We start from the raw sequence: 20,745 nt of genomic DNA, 5'->3' as shown, positions 1-20,745 counted from the left end.
GAGTTCCCTCCACTAGTAATTTTGTCATATTGCTACTGTTCTACCAATTTAATTGCATTATTCTATGTTTTGAAGCTTCATAGTGAAAAACGGGAAAAGAAATCTCCCCTAATTGAATCCACAGCCAACATGGATAATAATCAGACACAGAAAACATTCAAAAAGTAAGTAAACTAGGAAAAATGATGAGCTCTTAATGAAACGCATAACTTCATAAGCTGGCACAAAGTTCTACTTGACATGTTTTAATAAATTTTTCAGGACTTAGTAAGTTTGGTGTTTTGTTTTTTTTTTTCAAATTCAGTAAAGAGACATTGATTATGGAGCAAGAAAAGAATGCATCTAGTATAGAGTCTCTCGAGCATGAGAAAGCAGATGAAGAGGAAGAGGGAAAGAAGGATGAATCCAGTTGTTCTAGTGAAGAGGAGGAAGATGACGACTCAGAATCTGAAGCAGAGACAGGTATGTTATCTGGAGTATTGTCTAAGTTTTTGCTTTATTAATTTACTTCTTTAACATCATATGATGCATCGTTAAGTATATTAAGTTTCACTTCTGCATTTCACTAAGCTTCCAGTTATTTTGAAGCACGTTTATGTATGTCTAAAGTCAAGTCATAACAGAGATATCGAAAGAGTGCTTTTATTGATGGCTACTGAGGTTAAAGCAGTTAATCTACTTAGATGATTGTCTATTTAACAGTTTATTTAAATTACATTTTTGGAATATATAAGCCTTAAGCAGCATGTTAAAAAACATTAACAAAGTTAGAAGGTCAAAGCAGAAATGAGGACTTTATTAGCAGTGCTTGCTTATGGAGCTGGTACAGAGATTGGAACAGCAGGTGCACAAACATTCTTATTTGTTCTTGCCATCCTGAAGTAAATACCGGTATGAATATGACAATCTTAGATATTCATAAAGTAATGGCGTGTAGACTTACTCTCAATTACGTGCTGAAATAAACTTCAAAAGGTGTTGTTTCAACATATGCTTCATATACAACTTCATTTCCAGAGGAACGTTCTTGGAAAAGTTTGGAATTGTATGCAAAGAAACGCATTACTCAGTACTTCTGAAAATAAGCTGAAAATTGATGTTTAAATTTATTCATGCAGCCTAGATGAGGGGAGACATTAAATGCTTTGCCTGTTTATTCATAGGTCTCTGGGAGTATTTAAAGGTTTCTGAGTCTCAAATCTGTGTATAGAAATTAGGTGGGAAAAAATGAAGAAAAAGAAAGAATGAAACGGGAGGGTGAATGAAAATATAATCAAACAATGTAACTGTATGTTCTTATTTCACCATTAATCACTATCCAGATTTACAAATCTTTCGTATAATTATCAATGAATATAGAAAAGAACCCTTGTGTTTGAAATTAAAAAGAATTCCTGCATTTATTCACATATGTTCCTTCTATTATTATTCTTTCTTATTTGTCCTTCTATATTTTTCCTTCTGTTGCTTGTCTTTTCAGATGTATAGGTTTTCAATGCTTGACTGCTATTGTGACTGATTAAATTTCAAAAATAATAGTTATTTTCCTTCTTTTCATTATGGGATGTGCATATTTTAGTGAGACTGCACTCAGTATCTTTGGAAGGCAAGCTACTTACGCTATTACAGCTGGTGGGAGTGTACATTAAATTTACCATGAAGTTACAGGCACATTCAGCACTGCTTTATTTGTAATAATTTGTGGGTATTGCCATACTGGAGTTATTGTTTTTATCCATATAGGAACTATTCTGTTGTAGAAGTAGAGATGGAATCTCTTGCAGATTTTTACCAGTCCTATCCAATTTTCAGATTATTTTTTTCCTGGTACCTGAAGGATCTGGTACTGATACGAAATCCAACAAAGTAAAATACATTGCCTTCTGAGGATAATGAGGCTTACTTTTGCTCATTCTTTAACTCTTGTCTAGGTTGCCTTGATAACCTTCAGGGAAGCTGAATCTTTCCTCTAGAGCATTTCAAATAATTCCCTTGATCAACAGCTTGCTCTTCAGTGGAATTTAGCTTTTTTTCTTCTTGAAAGATTATCAGAGACTTAAAGCAAATAATGATGTAAGAACAGCATAGCTTTAGAACTAGAATTTAGAATTGCGGTGCAGTAACATAATAGATGCAGATGGCATTACAAATGTCTTGTTAATATTTCATAGTTATGCTTGTTAAAATGCGTAAACCTATTTTCATGATCTGTCAGTTCTCATTTTAAAGCATTTTTTCTAATTTATTCACCTGAAATAGTAAGGTTAGAGAGGGATTTTAGAGCTAATCAGGATATCATAAATACTTGATGTAGGCAGAAACAAAAATGAATTGTGAAACCAAACATTCTGTTTGCTTTAATTATTTTTGTATTTTGAAATAAACCAACATTTCAGTCCTAAGCAGGAACAAAAGTCTGTCACGCTTTGTAATTATTCTTTCACCTTAGTATACTTGCATCCCTTGCTTGCAGAGACTGAACTTGGATAAACTCAGAACACTTACGATACGTAGCATGTAGTACTTTCTCAGTAACTGGACTAACTGTAATGTCTCCTGAACTTTATGACTCTGGTAACTGTGTTCTCTTCGTTACCAGTAGACAGTTTGTGCCAGGAAAATTTGACTGTGACACAAGAATTAATTTATGTAAACTTTGGTTTTTTAGTATCAACAAAGCTTTATCATACTTTATTTGGCAAGCCAGACTTTAAGCTTTTCCCTGTAGAACTGCATCTCTAAATTCCAAGCTTGTGCTTTCCTTTTTTTCCCACTATTCAGATTAAGGTAGTTTTCTACTGAAAAATCGTAAGCTTAGGAAGAGCATTCTAGCAGTAAAATGTCTTAATATTGTTCAATATTCTGAGGTACTGGAAACTGTATGATTTATGATCTGTTGGGTTATTTGAAATGTTTTCCTAAAAATTCTGTTCTGATTCATTGATTATGTGAGTATACAGCTTCACAATAAATACATTTCTCTCTGTAAGACCAAGCAGGCAAATATGAATTTGAAACTAGGGTCTCCTAAAGGACAAGAAGACACTAAAAATAAACAAAACTTTCAGCAATTCAGTTTTTCAACTTACTTCCTTTGAGATAGTTCTGTTTTTTGAAAATTAGCTCAGCCATGCATAATACTGTGTTCTACCTGTCCTTGAAGTAATTTCAGAATGCTGTTGTGAAAAATTCATTTTTCTGTGTGCTTTCACTCCTGTTACTTTTTACTGTGTATTTTAAAGCTGTATTACTTGCTTACAAACTTCCAGCAGATCTGCTTGTACATCTGTAAACCTTTTTCAGTTCATACTGTCAGCCCACATTGCCCTGTTGAACATTTTATCACCATGACCCAGAAGTTTAAAACCATTTAATTCCCCTTGTGTTTTAAAAGAGCTTTCTATCAAGTGTAGTTAGTCATGCAAGCTGTTTTTTATATATATTTTTGTTTTCTGCATAACTAATTCTTCAAAATATCTGTTAAACTATGTCCATAACTATGAGCAAGTGTGTAACAGCAACAGCATTAATTGTGTGATTTCAAATCATACCATTGGTAGTTCGCTGAAATGCTAGATATGAGAACACTATAAAAATGTTGCACGCTTTTAAAACGGGTCATGTAGAAATAAAGGCATGCTTATAATAGGGCCCAAACCGGTAGAGATTGAACCCCACGTTGCTCAGCACTGAACAGGTAGCATGTACCAACACACTCTGAACAATTTACAATTTGAGTAGGTGAAACAGATTTGAGGTGTGTAGTGACAGGACTAGAGGCAATGGTTTTACACTGAAAGAGGGTAGTTTTTAGATTAGATATAAGGAAAAAATTATTTACTCAGAGGGCAGTGAGGCCCTGGCACAGGTTGCCCAGAGAAGCTGTGGATGCCCCATCCCTGGAGGTGCTCAAGGCCAGGCTGGATGGGGCTTTGGGCAACCTGGTCTGGTGGGAGGTGTCCCTGCCCATGGCAGGGGGTTGGACCTGGGTGGTCTTTCAAGTCTCTTCCAACCCAAACCATTCTGTGATTCTGTGGTTACGAAGCTCAAGCAAGTGCAATGACAACAGTTGGATGACAACCAGGATATTACATGTGTGTTTGTATAAGAGGAATTAAGGTTCACAGCAGAAGACGTGGGCAGGAAAGACAGAGCAGAAGAGGTCAGAGAAGGTAGGCAGTGAAACTTACATAAGAAAAACAAGGGAGGAAGAAGGAAGGAAGCAAATGGAAAGTCAGAGCTCTGGTGGTTTCTCCGAGGAAGAGCAAGTTCCTGCCTCAGCTAAATTCTTCTGTCCAGAGTCGTTGGCTGGATTCTCTATGCAGTTAATTATTTCTTTATACTCAACATACACAGTTATTCAAGAATAAATGTTTTACTTTGAATTAGTATCTTCTGTAGTTCAAGTCAACTATTACGTGCCAATGTACCTCCCACTGATTAACCAGCTGCTAAAGTACAGTTTGCCTAGAGAGGTTATGGCACCTCTGTCTGTGAAGGTTTTCAAGACCTGGCTCATCAAAGCCCTGAGCAGCCTGGTCCGTATGTAATGCTGGCCCTGCTTTGAGCTGGAGGTTGAATTAGGTCACTTTCACCCTGAATGAGTCTGTGGTTCTGTCTGTGCATCTCTGAGTGTTTTAATACTTCCTGAATAACAAAAATAAGTAAAAAATTATATGCATGAATGTTATGAAAAGAAGATGAACCTAACTAAGATATAGTGGGAGGGGAAGGGTAAATACTGAGGGATAAATAAAATAATGTTGGGAAAGTTGACTGACAAACTTGTTCAAAAGAAATTCAATTCTGTTGTAGAAGTGAGAGAGTTATGAGTGAAAAATGAAAATGAGAATCTTATAAATATTTTTCAGATAAGACCAAAACCTTGGCAGGTGTAACTAATAATGCAAATACCACAAGTACACAAGCATCATCAGTGGCTGTGACAGCACCTTCAGTAGCTGGTGGTCAAGGGACACCCACATCACCTATTAAAAAGGTAAAATAAAATACTTGTTGTGATTTTAGATTTCTGTTCTTTGTTTTTGTACATTTTTTGTTACTTGTATAAAATTGAATTGTGTTATCCAGTGATGAAAATATGAATAGATTCCTAACATATTTTGTTTTTCTGCAGAAACTGTGTTCAATTTTTGTAAATTTTGAAATTTGAGTGAACAGTTTTGATTCTAAACAGGAATCTAAAATACATAGCTACAATGTAGCTGAACACAAGATCCATTTAAAAAAAGCAAAAATCTATTGCACAGTGACTGTAATTCTTGTTTTTCTGAAGTTATCTTCATCTTTCAAAAGTCTTTTTTTATGCCAGACTCCTCCTAAAGTTTTGGAAACTACTGTCACTCTTAAGGCAAGGGAGCCAGGTATGACTAAAGTACTTTTGAGAGTCCTTAGAAGCATTTAGCTTGTGCTAGAAGTTAAAAATGAGAGGCACAGAAATTGCAAATGATATTTGAACTAAGAAAATGCTGTAGGTTCTAGCCCTGATTTCAGTATGGTTAGGATCTAACGGGAGAAACAGAGGATTGGAGCACATAATTTGTCATTGGTGCAAATAATTTATTCATCTCAAAAACATAGCCATCAAAGCCATATTGCTTATAGGAAGCTTGATTTGAAAAGTCAGTTGGAATGAATCTTGGGTTTGCTTGTCAAAAGGGAGATATGTATGCCTGGAGAAACAAATTACAATAGATAATAATGTACAGTCACAAGGTTGTATGCAAGTCAATCATTCAGAATATATAAGCAAACTGGGTAGCAAGCCAGTAGGTCTTCCTTTGTCATCCTTTACAAGTTTTCTTCACGTCATAATCAAAGCTTAACCTTCTACAGGTGTTTCTGAAAAAATGTGACTATGATACACTGAAATCACAGCAGAGAGGGAAGACGTACTATAGGGGGAATATTATGTATTGCATTTAGCTTCCTGGCAATTACTGGAGTTGTGCTTTCATATACACAATAGAACCTAATAATAATTAATCTTAAAAAATATAGGTTAGAACCTAATGGTTAGCACCTTTTCATGTAAAAGATAAAGAGAATATACTTTAAATCGCCCAACTGCATCGTATTATGTGATACTGTACAACAGGGTTGGGCCAGCTTTCCTGATCCTAAAAGCTGTTTTATAAAAATCATCATAACTGATGTCCACAAGATTTCTCTTTACAAAAGCATTAAGAGCAAAAGGTAATTGTGGGCATGGCTCACTGGCAGGAATGACTACTGTTTCCCCTCTCTGAGCCCTTGTGGCTGGGCAAACAGCTAGATTCCAGGGTGATCTTGTGATGTTAATCTAAACAGTTTGCACTGGCTGAGTTAGGAGTTATGGTTCTCTGTCATGGGAGCTGCATTTGGGTTGCTCGGGAGCTGCACAGAACTGAAGAGCCACAAGTTTTCTATACAAACCGTAGCAAATGGGTCTCTCAAACCATAGCAAATGGGGCTCTGGGGGAAAGGGAAGACATTGTGAGGAGTTTCTGGTTTGCCAACTGTACTTAACTGTAGAGAACACAAACATAGAGTGTGAAGTTAACTTCAGGGAAACAGGCCTACTGTATAGTTTATCTTTTTGAAGTCAGTTTAGTAATACAAGCATTTCTGACAGTTGTTCAGTTTAACCAATATGCTCTCCACCCAGTTTTTGTACTGGAATTAATTATGTTTGCATGCTTCATATTCTAAGGTATCTAACATTTCAAATACTTCGTTTTTCTTGGAATTGTCTGAACTTCATCTTGCAGTGAAAGCTTCCAGCTTGTGCCTTTCAATCCATTTATTTCATACTATGCAAAAGCCTTTTAAGTTATATGACCTTCAGTGACAGGATGATTATCAAATCAGTGCATGCTTGGGGTATGGCTTGGTATTCCAGAGTTGAATGATCAGTTAAACAGAATTTTTTCTTGGTACATGATTAAATTAAGACATATGAAAAAGTTTTGATAAGAAATAAGTATGATTTTAAGCTGATTGAAAACCTTTTGCAAATCAGTAACACATTAGCATTTAGTTTGTTCCAATTTTATTGTGCTGTAACTAATAGCTTATCTTATTTTTCTGTCTTCAAGGCAAAAAGTGCAGGTTAAAAGTACACTGCAGTTATCTTTCTACAATTAAATGTGAAAGACTCAGGGTTTTCTGTATTTACAAAATAAATGCCCGTTTATATTGAGGCTGATCATTTTGTAAAATGGTATGCACATATGACTTGGAGAAGCAGTTGCAGCTCATGTCAATGAACAAACAGGATTTAAACTGTTTAAACTGTTTTTACTAAAAAATTGTAGAACAGCACTGGTACAGGTACAAGTTGCCTTGAACCTACTCTTGCACCTGCTTCTTCAGGCTTGCGACATCTGTGCTACTGCAGTTACTCTTCTGATTTTACACCATAGATGTCCAAGCTATATGTTGCTCACAGCAGTGTACTAAGCTGGAATTTGGGTTTTCTTCAATCTCTGTCGCATTCAATAATGCTACTTTCTGTCTGAGGACACTAAACTTGGGGAAGTGTGTGAGTAAAGGTGTGGGTTTGATAGTCAAGCTAGAATGTGATCATATTAAGGGATCTCAATGGAGTATGAAAGACAAGAAAGGTAATGGACATGTTAGTGTGAATCTTGTAATATTCTCCAGCATATGATGATTTAGGCATGGACCTGTTAGGTCTACAGGCTTTGCTGTCCTATTCTATGCAAACTGTAGTTCTGTCAATTAGCTAGCTAAACATGTTGTGTTGTGTTTAATAAGAATCTGTTACTAAAGTTGTAATTGTCTTTCTGCTTTTTGGTATTATGTGGTGTAATGAAGAGCTACATGACATAAGCGTGGGAACAAACTATGTGCTTTTGAAACAACCTTTTGTTTCTATTTTCTGTTCTTTCAATCTTCATCTTTGTCTTGTCTTAATTGGCTTTAGTATGATTTCATTCCTCCTATCATGCCTGTCGTGGAGTCAGTAGATCCTGCATCATGGAGGCAGGGCTTGCGCAAAACTGGCATTGTTCTTGTGCCCAATAAGGGTGAAAAATCTCTGGTGAGGTTCTGGTGTGCACAGGTTTGTGTACAGGTTGCAAAATAACATATTTAATCAAAGTGTTGATACCAGATTTGCATGGTTTTAAGTTTGCATCTCCTGATCGCTGTTTTTATTACGAAGTGTGAGTTTTTCCAAGCTAACTTCTAGAGGAGTAGTATTCCTTGACCAGTTTTATGTTTCTTATCTCATTAACTAATTCAAGAGAAGAGCGTGTAGGCTGTCTTTCACCTTAACTCCTCTAAGAATTCAGTACTTCCATGATTATTAGAAGTAGTTGTGTTCTCAAATCTCTGCAAGGATCGTGAATTACCACTGGTAATGCAAATTAATAGCCTTTAATTTGCTGCTGTGTTTTACAGTTTCCAACATCTACAACCAAGGTTTCTCCCAAAGAAGAAGAGAGGAAAGATGAATCTCCTGCTTCATGGAGATTAGGTCTTAGAAAAACTGGTAGTTATGGTGCACTTGCAGAGATTACTGCTTCCAAAGAAGCTCAGAAAGAAAAGGACGCTGCAGGTGTTATGCGTTCTGCTTCAAGTCCTAGACTTTCCTCTTCATTGGACAACAAAGAAAAGGTAATCTTTTTCAGTGTGAAACAGCATTTTGAGGAACTTTGCTTAGCATAGGTGTTTATTGTAAAAGGAAGACATTCTCTTTAGAGTTTACTGCACATTTATTCTTTACTAAAATTCCAAACCGTTAAATTATACAGCTTCTATGTAGTACTTTAAAATACAATATGCACCTTCACTGTCTGGTGACCTGGTACATGGATCTGGGGCTTTTCCCTTTCTGGGACTTTCACTGACAGTAGTAGTATTTTTTACAGTTAAGGGAGACCAGAGGGTTGACAGTTTCAGCATCATTTGGAGAGCAGTGTTGATAGAATCTTCTGAAAAAGGAAGCTCTTTTTGTATTCTGTAGTCTTTTTTTATTTACAAAAATTTAATTGCATAATTAAACACAAATGTACTGCAGTCCTTAGCAAAGGACTAATTTGGAACAGGTAATGCATATAACATATGGTTCTTTTTCACGTACAAATGTTTAAATCTGTTTTTGGGATAGGGAATAATACTAAACTATACCATATAAAAATACTGAAATAGTTGTTTTCAGTAAGCCGTTTTCTGTTTCCTGCTGTATAAACGGAAATCAAGTCATGCATAACTAGCAAGAAAACATAAACAGTTCCCTTTACCTGTTTTAGTCTTTATGATATTTAACTAAAGCTTAAAACTCATTTGTATAATTGGGTCACAACAAATACAGATGAAGTTGTCATAATGATGATTTTCCAGCTTATAGGAGTATAATCAATGATAGTAGCACTTGGTAAAAATATGTCTTTCAGGAGAAAGATGGAAAAGGAACGAGACTTGCATATGTTGCACCTACAATACCAAGACGACTGGCCAGTACCTCTGACATTGATGAAAAAGAAAACAGGTGACTCTAAATTTATAATTACTGTTAAATATAAAATTATGTGGTTTTAGAGTAGCTGAGAAACTTGCAGATATGAAGACAGTGCTGGTTTATAGCATTATACTTTTCCATACATTATGCTAATCTGTAGAGTAATCCCAAAGGTTTTTGATTTTGTAAATCATAAATTATTTTATTACAGGAGCTGATCTGGGCATTAAGTGTTGTCATTTTAGGGGAGAAAATAAATGCAAAATAAAAAATTGTAAACTTTAAACTATTGAAGGGTGCTGAAAGAATTTTACTGATTTGTCTTGAGCCATCTAGTGCGGATACTGGGATTCATTATTACTTCTGCTGAAAAAAGATATGTTTTTCTTATAGTGCTTGGTAAAACTATATCATGCGTCAGCAGCTGTTTGCAGAAGTCATAGTGGTTCTTTTGTAACCTTCGCTTCTATTTTTCTTGTTTGCTTGTTGGCCTTTCATCTTCTTTTGGAGATACTTTCTTTACTGATATTTTTTATTCAGCTTTCAGTATAAAGGGAATAAAAAGTTCAGATGCATAGGCCTGTCACCTGTAAGTATTTGGAGTACTTTCATGACATACTTACATTGTCAGAACCTTCCAATTTTTCACTTCTCTCTTTTATTGCGGTTCTATTTGGCTGCTTTCACGAGTTTCAATATATTATACGTAGTACAAAATGTATGTCGTTTCTATCAGATTGTGTCTAGATAGCTGAATTTTGGATGACCTGAAATGAAAATACTTCTCATTGCTCCACTGTAATCATTTTCTATAAGACTGACAAATCTTATGTCTGAAGAGGAGGTTTTTTATTGCTACTGTTGAGAATGGTTCAGTTTGGAGAAAACACAAGATAAATGCTGTTTTTTCTTAAACTTGCAGAATACTGTTGCCAAAGTTCAGCATCTGGGTGACAAATTCTGTTTTGAAACAGGGATATTCCAGATCTCATACTCCCCTGAAGTTCAACTTAGTTTGTTGGCATCTGTTATGTTACGCCCTGGTTGAGTTTGTGATCTTAAGGAACACGGACCTGGCAAACGGCAAAGTCAGGACCCTGAACTCGCACAGAGCAAACTTCCAGCTGTTTGTTCCAATGGATGAGATCCACTGGAAGACTGTCGTTAGGGACAAAGGATCTGAACAGAGGTGGCAGCTTAAGGATGCCTTAGAGGGCAAGAACTCTTCCATCCACATGTATAAGAAAGGGAGCAGGGAGGGCGGAAAACCTGGATGGCTGAGCAAGGACCTGCTGCTCAGACTGAGGTGTAAGAAGGAGATGCACAGGCAGTGGAGGCCGGGACATGTGGCCTGGGAAGAGTACAGGGATGCCCCATCCCTGGAACTGTTCAGGATCAGGGTGGATGAGGCCCTGGGCAACCTGATCTGGTGGGTGGCGTCTCTGCCTATGCAGGGTGGTTGGAACTAGATGGTCTTTAAGTTCTCTTCCAACCCAAGCCATTCTATCATTCTACTATATTCTTATTTGAAGTTGAATGCGTTAGTCAGTTTTGGTTTGTTTATAACAGAGATTGTTCTTATTTCATGTTTTATTCTTTTACGAGCTTCTCAAATGACTGTCTGAAACTGTCTTGACCAGATGATAATTTAAGATTGGGATAAATATTTAATTGTAATTTTATTTCTTAGAATTTTTTATTGTTTGTAACAAAGGGATTAAATGTTGGTGCAGTGTTGAGGTTTATTTTGTCTCTTTGGCATGCCATCATGACTTATTCACAGACACGGTTCCAAAAGTGGGTACCAGCAATATTATGTTTTTCCTCGTGTGTATTGGGTGACCTGAGATCAGTGTCATTAGTCCTGACAGTGTTGTCTGAGCAGTTGACCTGAGAATATTCTTCATTCCTTGGTGTACAAAAGGTGAAGCTTTCTTTTAGGCCAGCCTTTTTAGGCACGAGTGCCTTGCCTAGTGTATGACTTGGCAGACAACCCAGCTTATTTATTTAAAACCATAAGAGATTTTTGACTTTTAGTCTGACCTTTTTTATGGTGACCAATTTAACTCTGCCCTACAGATACATTAATTAATTACTAAGGGTTCTGCCCATGTCCCAGATCTCTATCCTTGTTGCTTAGCTTAATGCTGTGTTCTTGTTCCACCTGTCTGAACACCTGCTTGTCTAGATAATAGATGATGTCGTGTAATCCATCTAACTTCCTACTGTGAGTAATGGAAAGGACTTCCAGATGAATCCTAGTTGGGCCTTTAGATAAACAAATCTTAGACATCCAGCCTCAGAAGTGTAGCCAATGCTACAAGAAGAGTGCTGAAGTCTGTAGAGTCTTGGCAAAGCTAAACTTTCAGCAATTATTAAAATCTGTCATGCAGCAGGACTTACTTAAAATGTGTGGTAGGTAATATCTCAGAATTAGTGTTTCTCTTTGTTTGTAAGACGTAGCATTGCATTGGCCTGTATCTGATCCTTTTCTGGGGTTGTTTGCAACCACAGAAGTGCTACCATACATTTTTGTGCAAAAGGATACATTTGGAGTAAATTCTGAAGTTCACAAGTATCCTGAACGTGAAACACCTCTTTACAAGATTTTATTTCCCCTCACATATACAGTTGCCTTTTATATATAGTTTTGTGCAAGACATTTCTTTCTTCCTTCTATCTGAACTTTACTTCGTATCTTGAGCTTATGTTAGACACTGAGTTTTTTGTATTAGTATCAGTTTTCAGAGCCATTTTTCTAAGCAGATTTTTGCAAGGCTATTTCTTCCTGCTATAAACTGCAACAACAGAATGGAAATTCCTCATGACTAAAGTAATGTCAGCTAGTGATACGTGGCAGGCCACTCAGGAATGGCTACTGCGGACCTGTTTACACTAGCCTACAGTATCATGAGTTCTAAAGGGTAGTCAGCTTTTGAACTTCGTATTATAACATCCACGAATGAATAATCCTATGAAACCAACTTCTAAAAACACCAGGTAGTTTTCCCTTTATTGCACTGGGTTATCTCAGGAGCAAACGAAGAAGCCTCTTGATCCTTTTTGGAGAGAAACAAATCCAACAATGATCACAGATATAAGCTGATGTTTGACTTCCTATTGATTAAATCCCCTTTAATAGTATTTTTCTGAAACTTCTTTTCTATTATACTTCAAACAATGTTAATATGAATCTGATATTTTTCTACAGGAGCTTGAAAATTACTGTATGTATCAGGTCACTTTATTCCTGTTCTGCATTGTTACGTTTATTTTAAATGCATTATCCACACACAAGTTTTTCATCTTTAATTTGAAACTCATTTTCAGCTTGCATCAAAATCAAACTGCTTTAATATGAGTGTGCTAAATTAAAATCTTATTTACAGGGACTCGTCTGCTAGCTCAATACGTGGTGGTAGTTCCTATGCAAGGAGAAAATGGGAGGAAGATGTCAAGAAAAACAGTTTGAATGAAGGTCCTACATCATTAAACACAAGTTATCAAAGAAGGTGTGGGATTTTCTCTTGTTTTAAAATCAAAATAATTTTACAAATTAAAAGAAAAAGAATAATTCCTGAATCCTTAACTTTGTAAGGACAGTTTAAAATTGAATGGTGACATGTTAAAATGGCGTTCATAGTAATCACAAAGTATGTACTTAAGCTGAGGTACAAGCTCATGTGCTTGTTTTAAAGCTACACCATTTTACCAGCTTAGAGTGTTACAGCAACTGCTATATAAAGTTATATGCTTTTTTATTCCTATTGTTTATTTCAGTTTGAGATTATTTTGAGTCCTTCCAGATTTGATCAGGAATCAAAGATAACTATTTTAAATGTTGGAATAGTAGTGATTCTGTCTGATATCTGAAAAGAAGAGGGAAAAAACATTGAATTCTGCTTGTACATGATAGTATCAGAAGCCTTGGTCTGCTGTCCATAGTGGTAGATTATAGCCATGCCTACCTTGAATATCGCCATCATAGAATGAACACGTAAAACCAAATCTCACTTGAATGTAAACTAAATAATGATGAATATGAAAATAACTTTCAGGTGTACATGGCTCTCATCTTGCAGGATTTTCTCAGAATGGATCGTATCCAGGAATTAATACATGATTAATTTTACTGTGTAGTTTCAGTGAAGCTATTTGAGTGAAGTTCTTCGTTGATATTAATGAAGTGGGCAATAAGTATCTCGAATAGATCAAAAGTTTGACATTCAGGTAGCTGAGTTGCATACTGATACATGCTGATGATGTGCATGGTGATGGGTGCTATCTTTTTCAGTCCTGACATTGATGTGTTTTCATTAGCATGTAGTCAGGCCATTTCATACAGTACAGTACATCTTACATCTTTGGTAACCTCTTGCCTTAAAAAGAAAACTACGTTTTCTTAACATGGAGTTGAGGAGAAATATTGCACAGATTTCACGTTCTGGGTGGAAAAACAGTTTGATTTATGAAAACTATCTTTGCATGATAGCTTTTATCAGTATTTATGCTCCAGACTTCAAACACCATGTACATATCCCTTTAATATGGTGCATGGTGTTTTAATTGTGTATTTCCTTAGCAGTTCTTGTACAAATGTTTTTTTCTTGGCCATTTTAGAATTGATAGCAAAAGAAAGAAAGATCAATAGCAGAATGACAAACAGACATTTTTCCTTAAATCTTTTCTAGTTAGTAATGTGATGTTCTGTTGGTCCTAACTGTGGGTTTACACAAGTTTACACATGAAAACGTCCTGACTTGGTAATGTAAAATCTGTTCAGCCAGAACCAGTGGGATAAAAATGTGGAAACGTCTGCATCGTCGTTAAAACTAGAAGAGCAAGGGAAAAGCATGGGTGGGAGGTTAATCTTTCTGGGAGTGATGAGAGGTTTTTGTTTGTTTGCTTGTTTTTTTTTAAAAAGGATGTCTGTTGAAAATTGTTACAGGAGTGATATTAATGACATTTTCTTTTCTGACAAGCTATGAAGTAGAGTTCTGTATTTTCAGAGGTCTTCAGTGTGGGTGAAAGAGCAGCTTGAAAATGGAATGTTGAGGGCTCTGTGTGAATACTTCAGTAGATGCAATCAAGACAAGTATCAACCAGTGAGATGCCACTTTTATCTCCCATTCCTGTGGAGGAATGGTCAGGTCTGTTGCCTTCAGAAGTTGGAACTTAAAAGTCCTTCTCAATGAAATAATGAAGAAAATGGCGTTTGGAAAAGCTTCTTTTGCCCAAAAATTTTCCAGAACTCAATTGAAACATAGAATAGACAGGCAGGAGTTCAATGGATCATTCACAGCTTTGTGATATTTTATTGAACAAAGAAAGATAAGTCATACAAATGTATTCATTGTAAATGTCTCTCCTTCAGTGGCTCCTTTGGCAGAAGACAAGATGATTTGATTAGTTCTAATGTTCCAAGTACTGCATCAACAGTTACCTCGTCTGCTGGTCTTCAGAAAACACTGCCCGCCAGCGCAAACACTACTACAAAGAGTACAACGGGTTCTACTTCAGCAGGTGTACCAAGCAGGTAATGCCACCAGTATACTTTTTGTTGTTCTTTTTTTGTCAGGTCTACTATGTGCTTATGTACGTGCATGCGTTCTTGTTTAGTAGATCATGGGGCTCTGGATTTTTTCACTTTCCTGTTCAATTTCTTTTAATTTTATGCAATTTGGCTCAAATTATGCATGGCTTTCTACTGCAAAGTGACAGCCATGTTGTTATAAATAAATAAATCCAATATTCGAATCGAAGGGTGAAGAATAAGAATCCAATTACTGTGAACCATTCAATTCTTAATTAATTCAATTTAATAGCTCAAGTTGAGCTTTCACAGTAGAGACATTTCTGTTTGCTTTTAAAAAAAATCCGTCCCTCAAGTTACATGTTATTAGTTGTTTAGTAAAGTGCTTTCATTGTTTAGCTGTTTCCTTTTCTCTTTTTTTGTGTTGCTGCTTGTTATGCTGTAGTACCTCAAATCGTTTGTGGGCTGAGGATAGTACTGAGAAAGAAAAGGAAAATGTTCCTACAGCAGTGACGGTTCCTGTTGCACCATCTGTTGTAAATGCTACGGCCACTACCACAGCCATGACTACAGCTACTTCTGGCACTGTGTCCTCAACATCAGAGGTCAGGGAGAGACGGAGGTGTGTAAAGGTCCTAAGAGTAATGTTGCTCTTGTACAAAAATAATCTTTTTTTCTTATTTAAATGAATGTGTTGGTTACCACAAATTTGGATAGTACAGTATGTAAAGCAGTGGTATTTGCTTGCTGTTTATTGGAACAACTACCAAGATGCCTCAATTTATCTATTGATAAATCTCATCCGTGAAACTTAAACTTTGATATTGTGTATTTTGGCTGTCCTTGGGTTTGGATTTGGTATGCAGTATTTTTATATTTGTATTTCTGTTAATACATGAGTCCTCTGAAAAATACCCATAATGGAACTACGTAAAAAACACTGAATTAAAAATAAGAAAATCAATAATTACTTATTGCAAATGCATTGCTGCTGTCTACCGTGGCACATCTATTGTGCCAGGGGCAGTATGCTGACAAGTTACTACGTAGTATTTTTTTTTTCAGTCATTTTGTATGTCTGCCATTACAAAGACAAGAGTGTTGAACCAAACACATTTTGTTCATTTCATTGCAATCATTTAGGGTCTCTTCCATTTGAAACATGATAAACAGTTGTAAATGCAATGGTTTAAGAGCTATTCAATATGAAGAAGGAGTAAGAAGCTGATGTAAATTTTAAGAATACAGTGTTTTTTCTGTTACACCTACATGGAGGATGAGTTACAATTGATGCATATTTATGTTTCCATAAATAGGTGATACCTACTATTTATGAAAGCAAAATAATAAGATTTCACAAGGTTGTTAATTCCTGTTAGTTTTCCATGGGTTCTGATTATTTTCGATATTTATAAAAGTTTATCCCTTGTCCCTTCTGCTGAAATGCACATTCAGATTTCTGTGTTGCTGCTGTATTATTTTTGAAATGCAGCTACTATGTCAGTGGTGGACATGTATCTCTCCGTATGTTTACAGAGGGAACAAAGCTATTTGTTGTTAGAGAAGAAAGGCAGCAAAAACATTCATAGATTCCACATACCTTTAACCATGTTTAGGATACTCGTAGTCCATTTTCCTGTCATATCCCAAACTGCGATGAACTGCCTTCTTTTAAATGGGGATTTTTTTCTTCTCTTCCATGATTCGGGAGGTGCCCACAGGTGCTTACTGCCATTTTCATAACAACCATAGTCAGAACCTGCATTTTCCGTAGTGCAATTTGACAAAGCAAAAGCAACAAAATGTATCATTTTTCCAAAAACAGTTTTAAATTTAAAATGCAAATGCTATTTCAGTCTCATATGAGGTAGAAAAACGAGGAGATCTAGAATTAAGGCTTTCGCTGTCTCGTTTGCTCTGACTAACAAGTGTATACTAATATACGTATACTACATATGTTTTAGATACCTGCAATTGGCCTGAAATTCTTTCCTTTTAATCTGACTCAGGGCCAATTGTATAATATACTGTTGTAGATGTATTCGTGACGGCGTGTTAAAATATCCATTAAGTGTTAACAGTCAGCAAAGTCGGAATAATAACTGTGTGCATGTGAGAAGGTAGTACCCTCAATATGTGCACATGCATATCTATCTGTATATATACAGATACATATCTCTCTGTGTGTGTATGTGTATCTATGTATGTTTATATGCACATGAAGAAATTTTGTCCGTTCATGAAATATTTTATGTTAAATATTTTCTTAAGAAATGAAGTTGATTAATCCGTATTTATGGACTGGAAGTATGTTAATTGGAAAGTATGTTTGAAGTAGTATTTCAAATAGTATATGAAAAGTAAGCACGTTATGAATTACTTTTAGTAATGAAATATGTAATGGTGCATCCTTTCAGAATGTACTGAAGAAGCTATATTCTTTATCTGATTTTCAGGATTGCTTTAGAGAAACACAGAAGAGAGTGACAAACTTGAATCTTTAACATCTTTGTATCATGAATACATAGTTGACCTGTGAGGCATACACAGAGGATGCTGGGCCAGTTTCCAGTCTGACAGTAGCTATAGAGTTGTCATTTTCCTTCAGCAAGGTTTAGAGCTTTTCACATTTTTGGAGGGTAGGATTGGTATGTACACCCCTTCCTACAGAGCAATTTGCAGCAGTTTTCAAACTGTAAAGGTTACACCTGCTCTGCAATCAAAGCTGTCTTAGGTAGGTTAAAGCTTATGTCTACCTATGTGGCTGAGGAATATATTGGCTGACTCTAAAGTGGAGTCAGTGCAAACCAGATTTATATGATGAATTGTATTTCAGACTAGCTAAAGCAGCTAGTAGGCACCCTTTTCCTAATATAGATAGGGCCTAAGGGTCTAGGAAAACAGAAAATCTTATCAAAAATATTATTTGCAGGAGAACAAGATAGAGAAATGAAATTAATATAGTTCTTGAGAGGGGATATTTCTGCATTTGTAAATGTAACAGCTAATTATATTTTTTCTCTGTTTTGGAGATAATTTGTTTAGTATCGATAGAACATGGGTGGTAAAACATAGGCATAATAATCTGTGTAAATGACGTTTATTTTAAAAACTTAGAACCGTTTCAGAACTGTTTTAGTATGCCCTAACCTGAGAAATACATAATTAAGTGACCAACAAGATGCTTTTTCCATAGATAAATGTTTTAAGTGTTAATACATGATAGCTTCCCTAACAAAGTATTTAAATCTGAGGAATTTCAGGAAGAACTGTACAGTTCAGGTGACAGAGCACTGGAACAGGCTGCCCAGAAAGGTTGTGGAGTCTCCTTCTTTGGAGATATTCAAAACCCACCTGGATGCGTTGTGTAACATGCTCTAGGTGACCCCGTTTGAGCGGGGGGATTGGACTAGATGATCTCTGGAGTCCCTTACAACCTCAACCGTTCTGTGATTCTGTGAAATCATTAGCCAATTATTAACGAATGAAATACGGAAATAATATAGTCAGAAAATATCATAGAGTCTGATTCTGCTTTTAATGTAGCTAATTTTATCTAAAGGATCTCAGAGGGGTTTTATGTCTTAAGCAACCCTTTAGCAACCTTCAGTTTCTACTTTTTCAACTTTCTCCAATCTATTTAATCTAAGGATTAAAAAACATAATGGTAAATTATAACAGCATTCACAGAATGTTCTGTAATAGAAAATCAACAAATGCATTAAAAATTTAAGTTCTTTAACAATGGTTTTACATACATATATATGTATATTACATACATACATATACATATTTGTGTATGTGTATGTATGGATTTTTTTTACCCAAATTGCCCAGGTTGGAAAATCTCTTTAAAGAGTCCTGACCTTGCATGTTTACTGAAGTAGCCCTTTGCCTTTGATTACAATTACTTGGTTACTCTGCAGGATTGTTGTGGGGTTCCTGAGGATTTATTTTTAAGGTCTGTTGTTTTTAAAGGGCGTTGGATTACCCAATTCGTGGATGATTCATATGAAAATATGGTAACTACCTCCCTAAGGATTTTTAATCTCTGGTGCAATAGAAGGTATAATTAGGATTTCTGTATTAGCAATACATACTGATTTTTCTGAAAGCCTAAAAGTTATGTTAAGGGTTTACCTGCATGCGCACTCACATCACACACACACATATTTTGTTTGTAAATTTTTATGTTATATTTAGAGAAAAACGAATCTAAAATAAGTAGAAAAACACTGTTTTTTAATTGAGTTGTAAGGCCACTAGCATGATGAACAGGTTATTATGATATAGATGATATAGTGTGTATGATGTATATAGTATATATGATATAGTAATTCATATCTTTAAAGATTTTCTTCTAACTGCTTTGTTTTTCATACTATGTTGTGAGGTTTTTTCTGACATTTAATGCATTTGTACAAAAATTACCATTTGCTGACTTACTTGTAATTAACTCTTTAGATCATACCTCACTCCAGTACGGGATGAAGAGTCAGAGTCCCAAAGAAAAGCTAGATCCAGGCAAGCAAGACAGTCTAGAAGATCTACACAGGTATAGTTATATTACAGCTTCTACATTCACAGAAACGTATATAACTCCCTGAGTACAGTGAAGTTTTAATTTCCCATTAAAACTCCAAATGATCAATTGATCTTCCTGGTATAAACAACTTGTTACCAGATGAAGTAAATGCCTCTTATTTCCTTTATTCCCCTGAAAGCTTGAGGACCCCTCGTTATGTCCTGGAAAGTGCTTTTTCTGATCACCACAGAGTAATTTAATAGAAATTTGAAAGCAGAGATGCTTCCACTGGAGTTTTTGTTTGCGTTCTGTGAAAGTAGCTTACTCAAGTAATTGTATCGCTTTTATATAGATATGGACTTTCAATTCTCCAAGAACTAACAGCTTCTGTCTCAAAATTTTACTTGAGAATTAGGCATGGCATATGATATGTATATTTACATACATTTTAAAGTCTTTTCTGTGTATGGACTATTGAAGATAATGTGATTGAGTTGACCAACATGTAGATAGATGGTAAGATCTATGACAGAAAATACACATTCAGCCTAGTTTCCGTGGACACTTGAGAGTATTGGGGAAGAGGTTTTTGATATTTGATATTTTGATATATTTGGAAGTTTTTCCCAATTTCTGTGAGAGCTACCTCATACTGAATTGCAGCCAGTGCAATCCTTGCATAGAAAAAGATGTGACAGTAGCAAAATAGATGATGTCTAAACAGGACTTGAATGCTTTGTGGGCACTGGAGCAATTACCAGCTACTATCTTCTGTAAAGTGTGTCTACCCTTCTCTCCTTGTCTGCTGACAAACTGAGAATAATCAGCAAAATTGTCCTTAGATAAAACAGAACAAAGAAATACTTCAGCCAGCATCCTTATCTGCATTAAGCCAGATCTATAACTAAATTATTTACTGACATTACTTTCAAATCTTCGTAATTCTAAACCCCTCAAATGTTTCTGGTTACTTTTCCTATTGAGAGATCCACATTGTTTGACATGGGTTTATCATAGTGGAGTTCTTTTCTACTTCTTGGTAGTAATTCAGAGTCCTGGAAGATTGTTAAACCACAGAGCAATTCTTGAATCGTTACAGTGAAAAATCTGCAAGGAATTACTGTGTTACAACACTATCAGCATAACAATCAATTAAATAAATAATGAGCTGGGTGTTTGGCTTTGGAATAGGTCACACAG

The 20,745-nt window shown here is 35.8% G+C and overlaps 1 protein-coding gene across 6 annotated transcripts in view; it reads left to right on the top strand.

The window, feature by feature from the left end:
- Window positions 1–20,745, top strand: part of PPP1R12A (protein phosphatase 1 regulatory subunit 12A) — a 129,640-nt gene that overhangs the window by 82,150 nt on the left and 26,745 nt on the right. For 3 of the 6 annotated variants that reach the window (XM_083837997.1, XM_083837998.1, XM_083838002.1), the window contains exons 7-15: window positions 76–164; window positions 305–462; window positions 4,872–4,999; window positions 8,428–8,643; window positions 9,423–9,517; window positions 12,877–12,999; window positions 14,862–15,023; window positions 15,466–15,642; window positions 19,485–19,575. In XM_083837997.1, the coding sequence (XP_083694123.1) occupies window positions 76–164; window positions 305–462; window positions 4,872–4,999; window positions 8,428–8,643; window positions 9,423–9,517; window positions 12,877–12,999; window positions 14,862–15,023; window positions 15,466–15,642; window positions 19,485–19,575 (1,239 nt within the window). The remainder of the gene's footprint in view (window positions 1–75; window positions 165–304; window positions 463–4,871; window positions 5,000–8,427; window positions 8,644–9,422; window positions 9,518–12,876; window positions 13,000–14,861; window positions 15,024–15,465; window positions 15,643–19,484; window positions 19,576–20,745) is intronic. The other 3 variants (XM_083837999.1, XM_083838000.1, XM_083838001.1) reach the window with 3 other exon arrangements.

This window comes from Anser anser (genome assembly GCF_964211835.1).
Source record: "Anser anser genome assembly, chromosome: 1".
NCBI lineage: Eukaryota > Metazoa > Chordata > Aves > Anseriformes > Anatidae > Anser > Anser anser.
The sequence above is the reverse complement of the archived record's forward strand: the minus strand, read 5'-3'. Positions and strand labels throughout refer to the sequence as shown.